The sequence below is a fragment of the Leptonotus elevatus genome, chromosome 12, assembly GCF_054856555.1.
Source record: "Leptonotus elevatus isolate MCC_2025b chromosome 12, RoL_Lele_1.0, whole genome shotgun sequence".
NCBI lineage: Eukaryota > Metazoa > Chordata > Actinopteri > Syngnathiformes > Syngnathidae > Leptonotus > Leptonotus elevatus.
In genome coordinates, this window is record NC_141250.1 from 4,812,148 (window position 1) to 4,830,298 (window position 18,151).

Sequence of the window (18,151 nt, forward strand, 5' to 3'; positions counted from 1 at the left end):
TTGTTGGAATTTAGATGTTTCTGGGGTTGGTGGCCCAGTGGGTGGTGTCTGGTCGGTGCTGGATTTCACTTTCCTTTCTTTTCTTTGGTCCTTCCTCGGGTCTCCTGACGGCGGTGTTCGGTTTAGGTGAACGGTATGGGATTTTTTAAATAGGTTTTTGGTGAACTAACGAATACACACACACTCACACGCACGCACACATACAAAATAATAAAAATACAAAAATAAAAAAAAAGAGCAATGATGATGACATTACCGAATGAACAATACTGAGCTCTTTAAAAAACAAACAAAACAAAAAAACAAATATTCTGTGATCGCCACACCACCACCATATGTCCCCTCTAGATTGAGGTTGGAACATTTGTCCCACGTCTATTGCCGAAATGCAGTGAGTGATGTGATTTAGTTCTCCCAATTGTTCTCCTGTTCCTGACATTTTAATACATGAGAAATTACCATCTGCAACTTTGTTTGAAAATATTGGTTTGTTTTTCTGCCATTTTACGAGATGATACACCTTATCCCATTTAGAGCAATTGACATTGGGGACAGTTTTATTCATAAGTTCCATCACACATTGATCCTCTATTTTAGCTGGGATTACTCGTAATAGAGATCGTGGTCCTACGCATATCACACAGTTTTCGTTAGTGGCAATGGCCGCTTCGTTAGCAAGCAGTAGCCAATTGTTACTGCTGCTGGACAACCCTGTAGTAACACGGAACCACTCATCTACACCATCGAGCGGTACGCTAACAGCTCTCACCCCGGTCACCTTCATGTAATTAGTCATTTTTGGTTCTCCTAAGTTACCCATAGTCTTATTAACACAAACTACAATGGGAAAATAGGGGTCGGCTCCGGTGAACCATGCCCATAGCAATAATCCCCAACAGGAGGTGTTATATCGAGTTGCATTAGGCAGTCGTATTTTTCCATCGGGAAGAGCAAAGGTCAATTTGAGTTGACCTCCCAGTTTCCTCAGTGTTACCCTTTTGCTCAAGAAAATAGCCTCCTCACTAGTTCCCAGTGGCCAGTGACTTCCGTCCTTGGTAGTTATAAAAGTACTCCAATCTAGCTGGAAAACATGTCCTGTCAAATACCACCAGTATTCTACCCAGGCTTCCCCTTTAATCTGCATAGTGTTCCTAAATCCCTTCAAAGACCTAATGGGAATTCTAACAGAGGTGTTTGTGTTTGGGGCCACTGTCACTGTTATTGAGTTATTATAAGTCCAGGATATGAGCCAGGGAGTGTGTGGAGAATCAATATTGTCAATAATGTTGTGGTTACGTTCACGGTTGTACTGAGGGGCTTCCAGAGGTACCAGATTGGCATAAAAATCAATATGAGAAAGAGTGTCGTGATGTAGCAGCAGATGGAGATGCGTTCCCACTTTGAAGCTATCTCGAGATGATGTTCTTTGTTGAATGAAAAAGGGTGTTGTCAGCTTCTTTAGGACCCCAGGATCGACTACCCAAGGTCCTAGGATTGGTCACCGGGGTTATTCTGCCCGTATATGTGACTCAACCTTTTATGGAATGATGCCCTCAATAGGGGCAACTGGACACTGGATCAGTAGACGTGGTTTTCCGGTCAGGTCGTCAGGGGGTGGGATTGCTGAGCCTGGGTTGTCAGGTGGTCATCAGGTGGTTATCAGATGGTCATCAGGTGGTCATCAGGTGGTCATCAGGTGGTCATCAGTTGGTGGGATTGCTGAGCCTGAGGCGGATCTGGCGGGTCGTGGAGACGAGATGTGGAGCCACGTGTCCCCTTTTCCATGCAGGCGAACTGCACAAGATGTCCTCTCCGTCACCTTGTGGGGTCCAGTCCACCTGGGTGCAGACCATTTTCGTTTAGTCACTTTTAACCATACATATTCACAATCATTTATTTTTGAAGAAACATCTGGTTGTTTTTTTGTTAGCTTGGAGAACGTAGATGCTAGTTTGTTGAGTTCTGGAGGTCCTGCAAGGTGCGTCTCTTCCAGTGGTGCCGTTGGAGCCGGAAATGGTCTGTTGGTGTGACATTCAAACGGAGTCCAGCCTTTGGCTGAGTTTAGTGGCATTCGCGCATTCATTAATGCAACAGGAAGAGCTTGTAGCCAATTCAAATTTGATGAGGCCAGTGCTTTAGCCAATTGAACAGCAGAAACACTGCTGGGGTTTTTTCAGAAACATCCAGAAAGAACATTTTGTTGTAGTCAGGGATGACAAGAGCTGCAGATGATGACAAGAACTGTTTAAGCAGAACAAAATAGTTTTCAGCAGCTGGAGTCCAAAAAAGAATATGTGATAGGTTTATCATTCCTTTTTCATTAACTAATTGTCTGAGAGAATGAGTCAGTTCCGCAAAATCCGGAACATGATGTCTGAAGTAGTTGCAAAGACCCAGAAAAGCCAACATTTGTTTGACATTTGTCGGTTTGGGATGGTGCAAGATGTCATCTTTGTGTGACGGAGACATACCTGTTCCATGTCTCGAGACAAGACGACCCAAGAAAGAAACCTGAGGTCGGGCAATTTGGAGTTTGCCTTTGGAGCACTTCAAACCCACCGAAGCCAGATGGCTCAAAAGGAGCTGTGTAGCTTGAAGGCAGGACGCCTCAGATGGTGCAGCTTGGAGTAGATCGTCCACATACTGCACCAAAAGGACATCCGGAGGAAGTTGGAGAGGTGACAGCAACTGTCGAAGGGAAACATTGAAAAGTCCAGGAGACAACACAAAACATTGAGGAAGCCTGATGTAGGAGTAACATTCATTATTCCACGTAAATGCAAAATACTTCTGCATAGATCATGTACCATTCGAAATTTACCAGTATTTTTCTTTTCTACTGGGAGAATAGGAGTATTGTAGATAGACCTATCAATTTTGCAAAGAATCCCCGCTTTTAACAAACCTTCAATTGTTACTGCGATGCCAATTCGTCCTTCTTCCTTCATGGGGTACTGTGGTACCCAAATGGAGTCGGGTTTCATTTTAAAAGTTACTGGAGTAACATTACATAGGCCCACATCAGTTGGGTCAGTAGACCACAGTGCAGTAGGCAAGGATTTCAACATGTCACCAGCAAGCTCGCTGTCAGATGTTTCCCTTCCATGATGTCGGTCCAAAAGTTGATGTTCTAAAATAGACATAGATACAAATAAATCAGATTTAATCCAATAGGCATCAAGAGATTTGGAATACAGCAAGTCTGTATGTAAAGAGTGTTGCCAATCAGTTGCTTTTGTGCAGTCCAGGACAAATGGACCCAAATATTTCGCCGTGTGCTGGGATGACACCATCAGTGAAACATGAGGATGGCACGGAGGCATATATGGATCAGGTAGATTTGCCATCCTATACCATTGTGATTGTTCTTCAGTCAGAGCAACTGAATAAGCCACACCGGGTTTGCCTGCAAACAGATCACCCACACACAACTCCCAGGCGTTGTCATCAATTGGTGGGAATGCTTCACTGTACATCTCATCACCACATCTGTCATAGAAAAGACTGCAATGCATACAGTCAGATACCATATCATATGACCTGAGATTACGAACCCTAGATGACCAAAGTGTCCAAAAAGTTTCAGCATTCCTCCAGCCGGAGGAATCAGTGTCAATCTTTGCCCAGTAGATGTCAGCAGTGGTGCATGTCATGGCGTGTTTAGGCACCATTGGAAATTGGGTGGAGACGTTGGAGGCGGAGTCACCAGCGCAGTAATAAGTATGTCCATCTGGAAACTGAAGAGTGAGCCCGTCCGGGCCACACTGGATCAATGGAGCAGTTCTTATGAGAAGATCTCTTCCCAAAAGATTCACTGGACAGTTCGGTGCGAACACAAAGGAGTGCAGCAAAGTTTGTGTGAAACACTGGGTGTGTATAGGAGTTGTCATATGCAGGATAGTTTCTTATCCCCTGAATCCAACCAATGAAATGCCTTCGGCGGTGAGGGAACTTTCAGGTGGCAATGTCATAATGGTAGAGTGACGAGCTCCAGTGTCGACCATAAATGGTAAAGAAGTTCCTCCTACCGTCGGTTCAATCATAGGTTCCTGCAGACCTTGGCATGTGAATTCAGGGCCCCATCATTATGGAAACTGTCCACCAGGTGGCGGCAGGAATTGCTGGTTTGGCACAGGCGGATACTGCTGCTGGGGTAGAGCCAGGTGGGTTGGGGCGTTCTGTGACTCACGTCCCCTCGGCTGGTTGTAGCCGCGCCCTCCTTGTTGACGCCTGCCTCCTCTGCCTCTCCAGCCTTGTGGGCGTTGACGACAGTCACGAGCCCAGTGTCCAGTGCGGCCACAGTTTTAGCACTGGTTTCAGCCCATGAATGGACCTGACTGATACATAATACACTCAGACATAACAGTAGGTGATGAGTAAACAGTAGAAGCCGGGGGAGCAATATTTTCCTCTTTTTTCTTCAAAGTTTGTAATTGCATAATTGCTAATTGTAATTCAGTATTCCTATGTTTTTCAGTTTTTGACTCTAAGTCTTTAGCATACCTCTGTAGGTGCTGTTTCAGATGAGATAGCCATCTGGTGTGGTCTGCACCAGGAAGATCAGGATTCACTTCCATGGCCTGCACAACAGAATTAGGGACACCTTTCAGCACCGCTGCTCTAAAAACTTGCGAATATAGTGCAGAGTCAGTCGGCAAGTGTCCAGTTTTCAAAGAATATACAAGGGCACGATCAATGAATGCCGCAGCCTCCTCGTCAGCTTTTGGAGCAAACATCAAGTCTGAAATTACAACCTCAGGAATTGGAAACAGTGAGCCAAGCGCTGAAAACAGTCAGGTAATTATCACGTGAGAGTGCCTCACCATCCATTAAAGAGGACAAACCTAAATTATTCATCAACACTTCTAGTTGAGAAAGAGGGCATGCCTGCGTCAAGAGCGCGCGCACATCCCCCGCGGTTAAAATCTGTCCTGTAACCGCTCTTTGAACAGATCTCAACCAACACCCCCCCCCCCCCCCCCACCTGCATTGGGGGAAGTTTCTGCAACAACACACTCAAGTCAGAGGGCAAGTAAGGTTTATAAACCATGGCAGAATTTCCTGTAGCGGGGTCAACTTTTGCCAGCATTGGGGCTTGAAAAATTGAGAACGCGTCACTGGTTTTTGGGGAGTACTGTCTGAGAGCTGTCCGGTCATGCTAATGTCGTGAGTGTGGTCAAATGCAGAATCAGGGCGTGTCCCTGAAGCTGTCCTAACTGCACATTTTAGGTCGGCCAGCTGATTTTGAATATCTGCAATGCGATAGATGCACTAGAAGTTTCATTAGTCATTTCCCGCTCTCGTTGCCAAAACAAGTCATCTTGTTCAGCCTTCAATATCCGGTTTTGTTCTGTTAGTTCATTGTTCATTTTTCAAAGCGTGCAAGAATTGTACGCCATTTGCAGCAAATTAGCTGGGGCACTTCAGAGTGTCTAGTCAGTTCCAAGCCGAAAGTTTTGGCTTGGGTCAGTTTCTCCTGCGGCCCATCATTCATATGCAACAATTTGTCCAATTTTTCCTCCAATTGTCTCACTTGGTTACTGTCAGAACTTTCACCATTCCAGTCAACATTGAGACTTCCCCCATTCACAGTTAATAGGGGAGCTTGCATATTTTGCAGCATCTGAATAGCATTTTCATATGGGGAATCAGTAAACGGGTTAATGGGCTCAAACACATTTTCCGTGGGCGGCTCAGCATACGGTGGCGGCGCAGTTGGCGACAGAAACACATTCAAATTTGCCTCCTTCTCATTCCTTGCTACTATCATACTCTTCCTAGAAAGTTTCAATGAACTACCCATAGCCAACATTCTAGCATTAACCATCATCTGATCCACTTTTCTACAATTTACTCTGACTTTTCTCCCTCTTGGAGAATACCCAACAGTGTGCAGATTTCATCAGTTAGAATGTGAATATAAATTTCTCTCATAAGTTATTTTTCCGAGTGCTACTCAAAGATTGGTCTGCATCATGCAATCAGAAATGAAAGCAAAGCACATAAGAAAAAACAATTGCTGTGAAATGTAAATTTCTGCAAGTTACGATTCACAATACAGAAATAATACTCTGAATGGTTCATGCAAACAATGAAGTTCGTTTTTTGCTAGGCTCTCATTATACCAAACAGGGATCCTGGCGTAAAAACACCCGCTGATAAGTGTTTTCGGTGAAATAATTAACATAATTTGTCAGTACCGTAACAGCTTAATTACAGAGCAATATATATATATGTATGTATATGTCAACCACTCCCCCCAAATCCCATCTGTGCCCCTGATTCATTGGGTTGGGAAGTAACAAATAAGGGCATCTATGAATTTAAAAGGTTCATTTTTAAAAACTAAGTTTGTTATATGTACATATTTTAATCAGTTGAAAACTTTTATTAATAAGCTGTTCTATGAGACGAAGAGAGGTGGCTATAGAAGGTGCAGGTCTACATCCTGCCTCAATAAGTTTGTGACTTTGAATCAGTCTGACCAGTGTCATTGTCAAATTGTTAACTCTTTTTGAGGCAGTTGAACAGTTTTATGTCTTTTATTTTATGGAGGCCACAGTTTTTTGTGTTATAGAAATGTCAATGTGCAGTCATTCTTGGCATGGTGTTCTAATAGTTTGCTAATTAAACTGGAATTTCAATGTGTAAGTTACCATGTTACCATGTACCAGTTACGATGTGGTGGCATGGATTTGTGGTAGACTACTTGTCTCCCAATGCAGAGATTGTGGGTTCAATATGTATTTTTTATTTTTAATATATGTTTATTATTGTTTTTGGGGGAAGAATAGAACAAAAAGGAATGGTTTAAAGAGGATGCAATTAATGATGAGTGTGTATGCGTGCGTGTGTACATGTATGTAGTGTCTATAGTGCAGTAGTCGTATTGTGTATTATTGATGTGTGATGGCTACATCACAAACTGTATTGCACTTAAAAGGAAGAACATATATTTGTTTACAGTATTTTGTTTCATCATGTTTTGGTGTGAGTCTGGCACACAGCATACACACAGGTTTCACACCTGCTACATTTAGTGCTCCGTAATGACGTGAATGCAATTAAAGGTGTGAAACTAACATGTGTCATGATGCAAGCATTGCGCTTAACAAACAAGTCCAATTAGTTAACACAAGTCTTGCTAATGAATCCCCATTCAAACTCCTAAATGATGCATTCAAATTTAAACAAACACTAACTTCAATTTACTGCTAATTAAAAACTTAAAAGTTGAAATGTATCTACATTTGATATTATCTGATATTGTGTGATGTTAAAAAAAAGTACAGCAATTTCTTTTTTTTCTTTAAAGAGCTCAGTATTGTTCATTCGGTAATGTCATCATCATTGCTCTTTTTTTATTATTATTATTTTTGAAATATTTTTTTTTGTATGTGGGTGAGTATGTGTATGTGTGTGCGTGTGTGCGTGCGTGTGAGTGTGTGTGTATTCGTTAGTTCGCCAAAAACCTATAAAAAAAATCCCATACCGTTCACCTAAACCGAACACCGCCGTCAGGAGACCTGAGGAAGGACCAAAGAAAAGAAAGGAAAGTGAAATCCAACACCGACCAGACACCACCCACTGGGCCACCAACCCCAGAAACATCTAAATTCCAACAAATCAGGGAGACCTGACCTGGGCGATGCGGCGGGGACACGGACAGGAGACCGCAGCACTGCTCTATACTGCGGCCTGCCGCAACCAATGCCCCCCCCCCCCCCCCCACACACACACAGTTTTGTGGTGCATTAAAATTGGAGGGGAGTTGTAGGGCGAAGACAGCGTTTCCACCCTACCCCCCCCCCCCCCCCAAAGTTTGTTATGTGCCCTATATGTCTATAAAAGTGTATTGTGCAAACCTAGTGCAGTGAATCGGGCGGGGGCAGGAGGCGCACCCGCCCACCAAACCCCCACCCACCCCACCGGGACCCCGTCGGGCATATGGGACCAGCCCGGCGGTGCGATAGGGCTCGCCCCCCGGATACTGGGGCCCGCCCGAGGTGCCAGGAGGTCCACCAGAGTGGGGCGGGCACAACACCAAACCCAACCAGCCCCCCGGCCCCCGGAGCGCCGAGACCCGGGCCACGGATGGAGCCCCCCCAGCAATTTAAAATGGACACATTTATTGTTGAAATTACTATCTTCTTGCGTTATAACGTAATTGTGAACAATAAAAAAAAAATGTGAGTGCCTTTCACACTAAAGTGTTTTTGAGTTTCAAAAAAAGTTTTACTAGTAGACTGGTAAATCGTCTCTGATGACAACATACTGTCTGTCTACTTTTATTTGGAAGAACATAAAAGACAAGATGTGAAGTGGCAATAATATCACACCATTGTGGAAGATCATTTGACTTAAAAGGTATGAATAGCACAATCAATGCAATAAATAGCATACAGTATTTAATATTATATTGCTACATTTTTGTATTGTGGTTCCAGCTTCATTTCATGAGGATGCAAATGTGTGTCAAGCAAATGTGTAATGTAATAATGGGCAGGAAGAGAACCATTGTGTATTTATTAGATGTACTGTACAATAGCCGACAGGGATGCTGGCATCGCAGACCCGGGTCAATTGTGGATCCCAGGTTTCAAAGCAAACATGGTGAAATGGCATTTAGCTGTTATGCTGCATGCAAATGGAATCAGTTGCAAATGGAAGTAAAGGCAGTCCCAAAACATACATGAACATATGCACATGGCAACAACAGGAAGTTCATAAAGAAACCAAGGATAACAGTGAGAGGAGAACAAAGTTGGTGGGCTTGCTTTCAACCGGTGATGCGGTGAAAGTTGCCCACCTTTTAAGCCCAAGCCATGGTGATGATAGAAGGACCTCCGTCAGCAATCGTTGTAGGCACAGATCTCCGCCTCCTTCCTGCATGGTTGCACATCTGGAAAAAATCATTTAAATCAGTGCCTGAGTTTAAAATAGTTTCATACTTTCTTAATGGAAGAAAACTCAAAATTACCCGATTGCAAGAGTTTCCCCGTTGGACGCATAGCTCTACTGTGCAGTGCAGAAACATTTCATTGTTGTTGTTCGAGAATTTAAACGCGTTGAAGGAGAAGTAGATAGATATTCCTTCCCCGTTGCCTTCAATCTTGATCGTCCCATCAGCAGGGTTGGGACATCTGCTCGAAAACAGCATCAAAGACATGACGTGGACTGCCACTGATAACATCTTTGTTGACCCTTCTGAGTGAGTCTCACCCTGCACTGATGAGGTCATATCGAAGGCTTCCATTTGAAGTCGACTGATTGGTGGCCCAGCATGACTCTGTCACCAGAGATATGGCACTTCCACCTAGTCCGTCAGCCTTGATCTCTACCCAGATTTTCTGGTTTAGCCGGACTCCAGTGCTTAACTCTATGAGTTGTGTTCTGTCAGGGTCAGTGTATGCTGCCATGGTCAATGTGTAATTCCACTCTCCTGACGTGAAGTGCTTAATCACGGGACTGCACAGCAAAAGCAGCGTAAGATGTTACACTGTTACTCATTTTAGTATAGCTGCAATGGGATACCTGTCTATCATTCTGATGGCCATGCCCTCAAGGTCTGGTTGATCAAAATGGCAGGAGAAATCCATCAGCAATTTATTGGAACGTGTCACCACACTGGAGATGTCTGGAGTCGCAATAATGTTTTGGTAGGTTATTTTGGTGGTGTTTGCCTAGAGGGTCACATACAGTATAGTATGTACAGACTTTATTAGAACCTAATAGCAGTCGAGATACAACAAATCAAACAGCAGTAAAAGAAAGAGTGTCTGCTTTCCACAAGGGTACACACCTTGATGATTGCACCGCAAGTTGCGTCCCGAGTGAAGTTAAATTTCACCATGTGGGTTTTATTATCTATGACACCTTCGCATCGCTCATCATTAAGGTGCAGATTCGCATAGTCGATGCCTTTCTCCGCCAAAAGGCAACAGAACATGTCAATCGATGCAGACGAATGGCTGCAAACCATCGGCTCGCCTGAACACACATTTGACAATGGTTATTCAACAAAGATTCCTAGACAATTGTCATGTGATGTCGTCGACATACCAAACTTGTCCGAAGATCTGTAGTTGGACGCAAAAATGGCCCGGCATAGGCAGTGGGTTTCTCCGTCATAGCCTTCGCCACAGAACTCGTGTTCGCTACAATACTTGTCTTGACAAAGGGTTTGAGGACCAGAATCTGGACACAGTATCATGAAAAATCAATGGCTTTGTCATGAAACCATAATTCTGGATAATCCCGACAGCAGTTGAACAAAGAGTACCGCTATGAAATTGGTAGTGTTCTTGATTAAAAAAAGAGAAACAATCCCTAAAAGTATGAAGTTGATCTGGCCAGTATTGGACTGGCAAGAAATCTGTATGGACTCAGATCTCGTGTTCTGATAAAACTTGCCCTTACCGCATTTAGCTGTTGACCTCCAGCCGCCAATGCTGACATTGCTTTGGCTGTGGCAGGCTCGGACATAGGCCTCCAGTAACTGGCACTTGAGACCATCTACTGCAGGATACTGGCACAAATTGTTGACACAGGCTGATACAAAGGGCTCTGGGTCGATGTGCAAGTGGCACTGGGTGAAGGGATCCTCCCACAGGAGAAGACACCTGTTGCATGCCGAGAAAGAAGACATGGAAGATAGGTGGTAAACTGGAAACTAATGGTGTTCTAAACATCTGGTTTACCATTCAGTTGTAGCTTTGCAGTTGATCCTACGATCATCAGCTTCTTCGTGTCGCATCTCACATCTGTGTGGGAATTTAACACCAAACATTGAGCAAACAATCCACTCGTTTAAATTGAACTGTGGCAGCTCGGCCGTGTTGTTGACATACCCTGTGACGCTGTGTTCAGCAACTCTCTCTCGGTTAAAATCCAAAGAGGAGTTGCCACATAGTCCATGCACAGGAGCTCCATTTTTGCCTGTCAATATTGAGGGTAGAACATTAGTTTGGTGCGACACACTGGAACTTTTATTGATTCAGCACAAGACTCCGTTTGATGGGTCTTTCAAACAACATCCTTTGGGGGAAGGTACATTTGAAAGCAGATTTACAGATCCTTTTATTATACTTCATGTTCACGGCCACCCATTTTCCATCAATCTTTGCACACCATGGTTCAGTGCTTAAAATAATATTTGTGAGAAGAGAAAGAATAGCAATTTTATCTTACAAGCTTGATGTCCTTTCACTTTTATGACAATGGAGCTGACTATCAATGGCTATGTTTACATGTACACATTTAATCGTATTAAAACCTTGATCTGTTTAAAAATGATTCATGTAAACATGCCATTCGGACTATTCTGACCTGAATAGACTCAATCAGATCAAACTTTGTATCCAATTGACGGGGGTGGGTTGAGACGATTCTTATTCCAATCAATGCGCATGAAATCACTTAACTCATTCAAACCCCAAAACGTACAAATACATTACCCATTATTCATTCAACTTTATCTCATTCAAACCCAAAAACAAGTTTTTTTATACTTTGTCCGGCACTCTAAAAAACGTATTTATACGTTTTTTGTTTCATGCTAGAGCATACAGAAGGCTTTGATGCAGCTTCTGGTAGTTATTACAAAAAATGGTCAGCAAGGGGCAGCAGAGTATACGAGATCAGTCAGGGCCATGTTGCAACAAGCTCTTTTTGCCAGTGTTTCCAACAGGTTTTTTGTGATGAATGAAGAGACTCTAATCTTTCTTTTGGTAGGTTCCATGTTTTTGAAGCAATAGAACACAATATTCTGTGAGCCTTGCGAAATCAGTCAAAATCCAGTAAAACAGCCAGGAGCGAAGGTGGTTGCTTCAGTGAAAATGGCTGGGAGTGAATGAGTTAATCAGATTGTTGGATTGAAACAATCCTTTTTGCGCCTGTCAATTACGTCAGATAATGCGGAAAAGCCAGTAAACAATAACGACGGGTGCGAGCGTTAAGTACTATAATAATAAGAAGTTTTGTTTGACGCTTTATAACCAAGACCAGTAAAGAAAAATCCTGGTCTGGAGGACACAGCAAAGCTCCATCTCAAAAGTCAAGTGTATCTGAAATGTTACAGCCGAGAAGAACGTATGCGCTTGTTTGTTTACAACAGAACTGCTACTTTTACTGTTTCTGGTAACTTAAACAATTTTGCGCATGTCAAAATAAGTTATTCTGATCAAACGTGGGATATATGTAAACGCAAGTTGCAATCACACTGTTTTTTTGTTTTTTAAGTTTGTGTGCGCAGTTTAGTTCCAATCCAATTACTGATCGGATTAAAGACATTTTGTCCACGTGAGTAGAGCCACTGAAAACATCAATGTTCACAACCACCCTGGGATTAAAAGTCTGATGCAATCGTGTTTGCCGATTGACTGTTTAGCATTTAATATAAATTTCCACTGGTCCCAAACATCCATTAATTTTTTTGTCCATACCCATCAGGTGGACCTGTGCTGTGTTGCCATCAAAGAAGACAGAAAGTCTATAGTTGGAGCCTAATATTTTGGAAGTCACTCCACTTTGGCCCTTGTAGAGTTCCACGCCATGGACGACTTTCACTGTAGTGGAGACATCCTCCAGCTCGCCATTGCTCTTTAAACCATCAGAAGAGCACATATTGTAGTTCATTAAGCATCATAACCCAAATGATCTTGATGAACTGACAACAAATGCCTTGTGTATTTGGTGTTTTCTATGTGAGTGAACAATTTGGTTCTCTCTGGTGCACTGTTACTCCACTCCGGACCCATGATGTCCACTTACCTCAACTCTGCCACCTTGTAACAGCCTAATTTGAACATCTTCGCTGTCCAGATGCAGGATCACGTGGTCCAAGAAGCTGACATCTTTACGGCGTCGCTCCCGGAAAACGCCGTGGATCCGGACGTTTGGGACAGCGTCTGACGTCATTATATTGTATCCACAGCGGTTGGGAATAGTGTGAACGCGGCCAACGAAATCAATGGCAGTGGAGCCGGTCAGAGTGCACATTGTGTTAAAGGCACATCTAATGAAGTGACAAACAGCAACATCATTTGGCGTCCCAAAGATAAAGCAGTTGGGCGATACACTCATTTACCTGCCGTTGCCCTGGCAATGGTGCATGGGAGGACATTCATTGACTGCCATGGCGACTCCGTTCACATCGCACGTCACCGTAGAACAAATGTATGGGTCGCTTACAGTGGTATTGGTAATGTAAACAGAACCTGGGATTTAGAAGGGAAAAGTCCATGTGAGGGAGTTTTACCATACAATTAGACAGCTTACCTGCCATTCGGCATCCACTCATGTCTCTGATGATGCCCATGCTTGTTTCGTTGGTTGGAAAGACGTGCTTTGAAACTGTTTGACCATTTACCTGTATGTCCGCCACCTGTGATAAGGACAAAGAAACCCATGAAGCAGAATATATGAGGGTTTTATTATATTAACTCATTCACTCCCAGCCATTTTCACTGAAGCAACCCCTTTTGCTCCCAGCTGTTTTACTGGATTTTGACTCCTCGAAAGACACAACATGACTCTTATGAAGATCCTTTTGAAGGTGAAAAAGGAAAATGGGTGTGGCTGGCAAACATTTCTTGACTGGCTTATGGCCAAAAACAGTATGATCAATGTGCAAGATTATAGTCCACACCAACTTGTGTTTGGACAAAGTCCTAACCTTCCTTCTGTTTTGGTTGTTAAACTACCTGCTCTGGAGAGTACTAATATATTAGTAGAGTACTAGAGTAGGGCAGCATTTAGCTGTATTGCATGCTTCCAGAAAGGCTTTCACAGAAGTTGAATGCACGAGCTGTACAGAGAGATGCTTCACTGGATGAGTCAGAGAGAGATCAGCTCAGGTCCAAGATAGGACAAATGTTGTGGGTCGCCAAGCAAACAAGACCGGATATTATGTTTGACACGTGCAGCCTGTCATCTAACATTAAAAATGCTACTCTACAATCCATGCATGAAGTCAACAAGGTGATCTGTAAACTTAAGTCAGAGAAAGTTACACTTAAGTTTCGGTATTTGGGCAAGAGTGATGATTTGAGCTCGGCTGTCTTCAGTAATGCTTTTCTGGGTAATCTTCCAGATGGAGACACACAAGGAGGTGCTTTAATTGCTCTCATGGGGAAAATGGGAACGTTCTCCCCTCTATTTTGGCAATCTAAGAAAATCAGACATGTTGTGAGAAGTACACTGGCAGGAGAAACGCTCGCCATGTCGGATGGCATTGACAATGCAATGTTCTTGGCAACACTTTATTCTGAGCTCACCACTGGAAAAACTGATCTGAATACTCTTCCTCTCATCTGTGTAACCGATAACCATTCTCTATTTGATGCTCTTAAGTCCACAAAACAGGTCACAGAAGAGAAACATAGGTTAGAAATAAGCAGCATTACAGAGCTCCTACAGGCAAACAAAATCAAAGAGGTGCGTTGATCAGATGCAAAATCACAACTCGCTGACTGTTTAACTAAAAAAGGTGCTCACCTCTTGTGCTCCTTAAAGCCCTAGACGACGGGTATATGGGTACAATGAAGTTATGTGCACTTATATTCATGTGTTCATATGGGCATTTTTTTGTGTGGGTTAATACATTCCATTGATGTTCAGGGTTCATGCCAATGTTTTTTTTTTTTTTAAAGATGGAGGGAGATTGTTGACTTCCTTGTACTATGCCAAGTATCGCGAGGTTTTACTGCACGATGTGGTGAAGTATCAGGAGTTCCTGCGGGACTGGCGTTGTGAATGTTCTAGCAATGTGATGGAAATGGCGGAATAAAAGTGGCAGCAAGTTAAACATTTTCTGCGTGGTGTCTTGTAATTTTCAATAACTACCATTGCTTTAAGCGACCTCTTCAGGTCAGAGGCTGCATCAAAGCCTTGTGTATGCTCTAGCAAAAATAAAAAACTTGTAAACACGTTTTTTGGGAGTGAAGGACAAATTATTAAAAAACGTGTAAATACATTTTTGGGTTTGAATGAGATAAAGGTAAATGAAAATCAGGTCTCCAAAAAGTGGGACAATGAGCCTTTCTTCAAATAACGTGAAACTTCCCCAACTCTTTTTCATCTATGATGTGGTCAACCAGCTTGAGTGTGTTTTCTTAATTTAACACTCGAGTTTAAATGGCCTCAGGATCTCACCAGCTAGCATCATCTGCACCAGTTCAGTAATATCCAAATTGGCAAAAATTCACATCATGATACCTCTAATTTCTGCTTCCACCAAGGCAGACTGCTCTCTCGACCAAAACACAAGTAGCAGTCTTGCAACATACGCACTCTTCAGACTTCAGCGCTTATAACGTTCACAGCTATGGGCTATGGCAATTTTCTTCTCCTTTAATTTTCTCATGTTGTTGTGCCAAACCGCCCACCCATTCGCACCCCCTGTGAGACTCATCTCACGCAATGACTATTGTAATTTTATTATACTGTGCATATCAGGGTCATAAGGTAGTGATTTTGTTAGTTTAGGGTTGTGATCTAAATACTTACAAGATCAACATTTGTGTACCCAGAATATGTCTTGATGGCCAAAATTGCTTGTTTTCCGAAGTTTCCCAGTTCAACTTGTTGAACCTGTCAAAATGAAATGTAAATTAAACAAACATTAAAAAGTTAATATGTTGGGTGTTGTCAGGTAAACAAAAAAGGAGACGCACCTTGGAATGGTGACTATTTTTCAAAGGTATAACGTTGACACATTTCCCGCTATGCTTCAGGCTTGGTAACATTTGATGGATGCCGGATCCGGTGGGGATTTCTTGCGTGAGCACAGACCAGTTGCCATTGTCTGCTGTTCCTCCCGATACAAATATGCAGTCGTTTTGGTCGAAAGTTTCATATGCGTCGATGAAGCAAAGCGCAAATTGTTTGTGGCAGCCCTACCCAACACGGCCAGTTTCTTAAGTCACCTCTACCCCACAAGGAATTATATGGGCTTTTCTCATCAGCATAACTTCTCCACTTGTTGTGCTGCTTGCTAGCTTGAAAACGGCTGAGGGTTCAAGACAACAACAAAAATTATTTTCCCACTGCTCTTGCCTAGTGTGCCGCTGGGTGCCATTGGTGTGTTGAGTGCAAGCCCCATGCCCGCATGTCAATAAAAATGCTAGGTGTCACGCCCGCCTCCCACGCCGGCAATAGCTGATCCGACCATAGATCGGCATAAAAAAATAGTAGGAAGTCGTTCTGCCGAGGATCCCCAAAGATTACTGACAAAGTATGGGAGGGAGGTGATGACGAGGAGGAGAAAAATAAACTATAGTATGTCATGGAGAACGTCTAGACATTGTCACCATAAAAGAGCTGACCGAGTTGAGGGGCTGTTCGTCTCTTGCTCTCCCTGATGATGATGATGATGCCGGACCAAGCCGAGCTGTGCTTGCCAATGCTCGTCAACACTTCCTGCAGGAAGACGCAACATCCTCGCTCCGTCACCACTCTCGCCTACTTGCTGCTGTCGGCCATCTCTCTGATCACCATCACTCTTAACCTGCTGGTCATCATCTCCATCTCTCACTACAAGTGAGTGCATCGTGCTTCTAACTCCACTTGTATGTCTTGATTTATGACCAAGTCCAGGAATAATAATGAATGTTTTTCTCTCTTTAGGCAACTGAAGACCACCACAAACCTGATCCTGCTTTCTCTGGCCATCTCTGACTTCTTGGTGGGCTTTCTCATGCTGTTTCAGATTTCCTCTTTTGAAGGTTGTTGGTTTTTGGGTGACCTGGCTTGTGCTATATTCTATCTTGTGAATTTCATAGTAACGTCTTCCTCAATAGGAAGCATGGTGCTCATATCAATCGACCGCTATGTGGCTATATGTGACCCTCTGCGTTACCCCGTCAAGATCACCCAAACGAGAGTTCAAATCTGCATTTTCCTATGCTGGTCTATTTCCTTGGTTTTCCACTGTGTGTGTTTTATGGACGCTCTAAAAAAGCCAGGCAGGTACAACACCTGTGTAGGCAAATGTACAATTGTGGTCAGCTATGCTGCAGGTATGATTGACCTCTTTATCTCCTTCATAGGCCCGATCACAGTCATTGTGGTTCTGTACACAAGAGTGTTTGTGGTGGCCGTGTCTCATGCGCGGGCTGTGCGCTTCCGCTTCCACGTGGGAGTTGTCACATTGCAGCGCTCGCAGGGATTGCCTGCCAGAAGTTCTGAGCTGAAGGCAGCCAGGACCCTCGGCGTGGTGGTGGTGGTGTTTATTGCGTGCATCATGCCCTATTTCTGCATTACCATTTCAGGCCAGTACATTTTGATCAATGCGTCTTCAGCCTTTATCCCCACCTACTTGTTCTTCTTCAATTCCTGTTTGAACCCGCTGATCTATGCACTTTTCTATCCGTGGTTCAGAAGGTCCATCAAGCTCATTGTGACACTGCAGATTCTGCAGCCTAATTCCAGCCAGATCAACATACTGTAGTGCTTTCACATGTCATGATGTCCACAATACATTTTCTACATCCTGTTTCACATTTAAAATAGCTGTGTTGTTTTGTCTTTGAGATGTATTGGTTTTATTGTTGTATGATTCATTCATTCATTCATTTTCCGAACCTCACTAGGGTAGCAGGTATGCTGGAGCCTAACCCAGCTGTCTCTCAGTGAGAGGCAGGTTATACTAGACCAGGGAGAGGCAAGTTCGGTCCTAGAGAGCCGCAGTCCTGCATGTTTTCGGCGTCTCCTGCCTCCAACCCAGGTGTTTCAAATCATCAGGCTCATAATTACGTTCTGCAGGAGCCTTTCAGCTGTGTTAGAGGAGTGAGACATCAAAAACATGCAGGACTGCGGCTTTCTAGGACCGAACTTGCCTATCTCTGGTCTCTAGGACCAAACTTGCCTTCCCCTGCACTAGACAAATATGCAAAATAAAAAAAATCACATTCATTTAACATTTGTACATAAGTGCAAAAGCACATCCTATGAAGTCACACAGCCATCAGCCCCGCACTCCTCCAAACACCAGCAGCAACACAAGTGACATTAGAAACATGGCATGCTACTAAATGCGAAAGCTTTTCACCGATCGTGCATATTTGTGAGGTAAATACATTTATATATACAGTAAATATAATAAAGTTCTCTTACAACCCAGTCCTGATGCCCATGTTGTTGCTGTTTTTTT

At 43.4% G+C, this 18,151-nt stretch overlaps 2 protein-coding genes and 2 pseudogenes across 5 annotated transcripts; 1 reads left to right on the plus strand and 3 right to left on the minus strand.

The window, feature by feature from the left end:
* Positions 1–2,608: 2,608 nt before the first annotated feature.
* On the minus strand, positions 2,609–4,043 carry LOC147164306 (uncharacterized; annotated as a pseudogene).
* Positions 4,044–4,085: 42 nt separating this feature from the next.
* Positions 4,086–4,990, minus strand: LOC147164307 (uncharacterized; annotated as a pseudogene).
* A 3,521-nt stretch (positions 4,991–8,511) lies between these two features.
* Positions 8,512–16,102, minus strand: LOC147164308 (alpha-tectorin-like). The gene is made up of 16 exons (XM_086091234.1): positions 16,076–16,102; positions 15,675–15,896; positions 15,508–15,591; positions 13,279–13,384; positions 13,088–13,217; positions 12,772–13,015; positions 12,444–12,600; positions 10,851–10,938; positions 10,701–10,763; positions 10,420–10,622; positions 10,063–10,197; positions 9,803–9,990; positions 9,535–9,683; positions 9,223–9,468; positions 8,981–9,143; positions 8,512–8,902 (listed from the first exon to the last, which is right to left on the minus strand). Exons 1-16 carry the CDS (start codon positions 16,100–16,102, stop codon positions 8,813–8,815), a joined length of 2,295 nt encoding a protein of 764 aa, XP_085947360.1. The 3' UTR covers positions 8,512–8,812.
* A 243-nt stretch (positions 16,103–16,345) lies between these two features.
* On the plus strand, positions 16,346–17,449 carry LOC147164309 (trace amine-associated receptor 13c-like). Of its 4 annotated transcripts, none has more exons than XM_086090759.1 (2): positions 16,346–16,445; positions 16,626–17,449. In XM_086090759.1, exons 1-2 carry the CDS (start codon positions 16,361–16,363, stop codon positions 17,447–17,449), a joined length of 909 nt encoding a protein of 302 aa, XP_085946885.1. In that variant the 5' UTR covers positions 16,346–16,360. The 4 variants fall into 4 exon arrangements, with proteins under 4 accessions (XP_085946885.1, XP_085946882.1, XP_085946883.1 ...); XM_086090756.1 differs by having other exon boundaries at positions 16,361–16,539; positions 16,627–17,449; XM_086090757.1 differs by having other exon boundaries at positions 16,367–16,431; positions 16,627–17,449.
* The last annotated feature ends 702 nt before the right edge of the window (positions 17,450–18,151 follow it).

Coding starts and splice junctions, on each gene's coding strand:
- LOC147164309 (XM_086090756.1), top strand. CDS start 16,361: ATGATGATGATGATGCCGGACCAAGCCGAGCTGTGCTTGCCAATGCTC. Junction 16,540..16,626: donor ATCTCCATCTCTCACTACAA/GTGAGTGCATCG, acceptor TTCTCTCTTTAG/GCAACTGAAGACCACCACAA.
- LOC147164308 (XM_086091234.1), bottom strand. CDS start 16,102: ATGGGGCTTGCACTCAACACACCAATG. Junction 15,897..16,075: donor TTGCACTCAACACACCAATG/GCACCCAGCGGC, acceptor CGTGTTGGGTAG/GGCTGCCACAAACAATTTGC. Junction 13,218..13,278: donor GAGTGGATGCCGAATGGCAG/GTAAGCTGTCTA, acceptor TCTAAATCCCAG/GTTCTGTTTACATTACCAAT.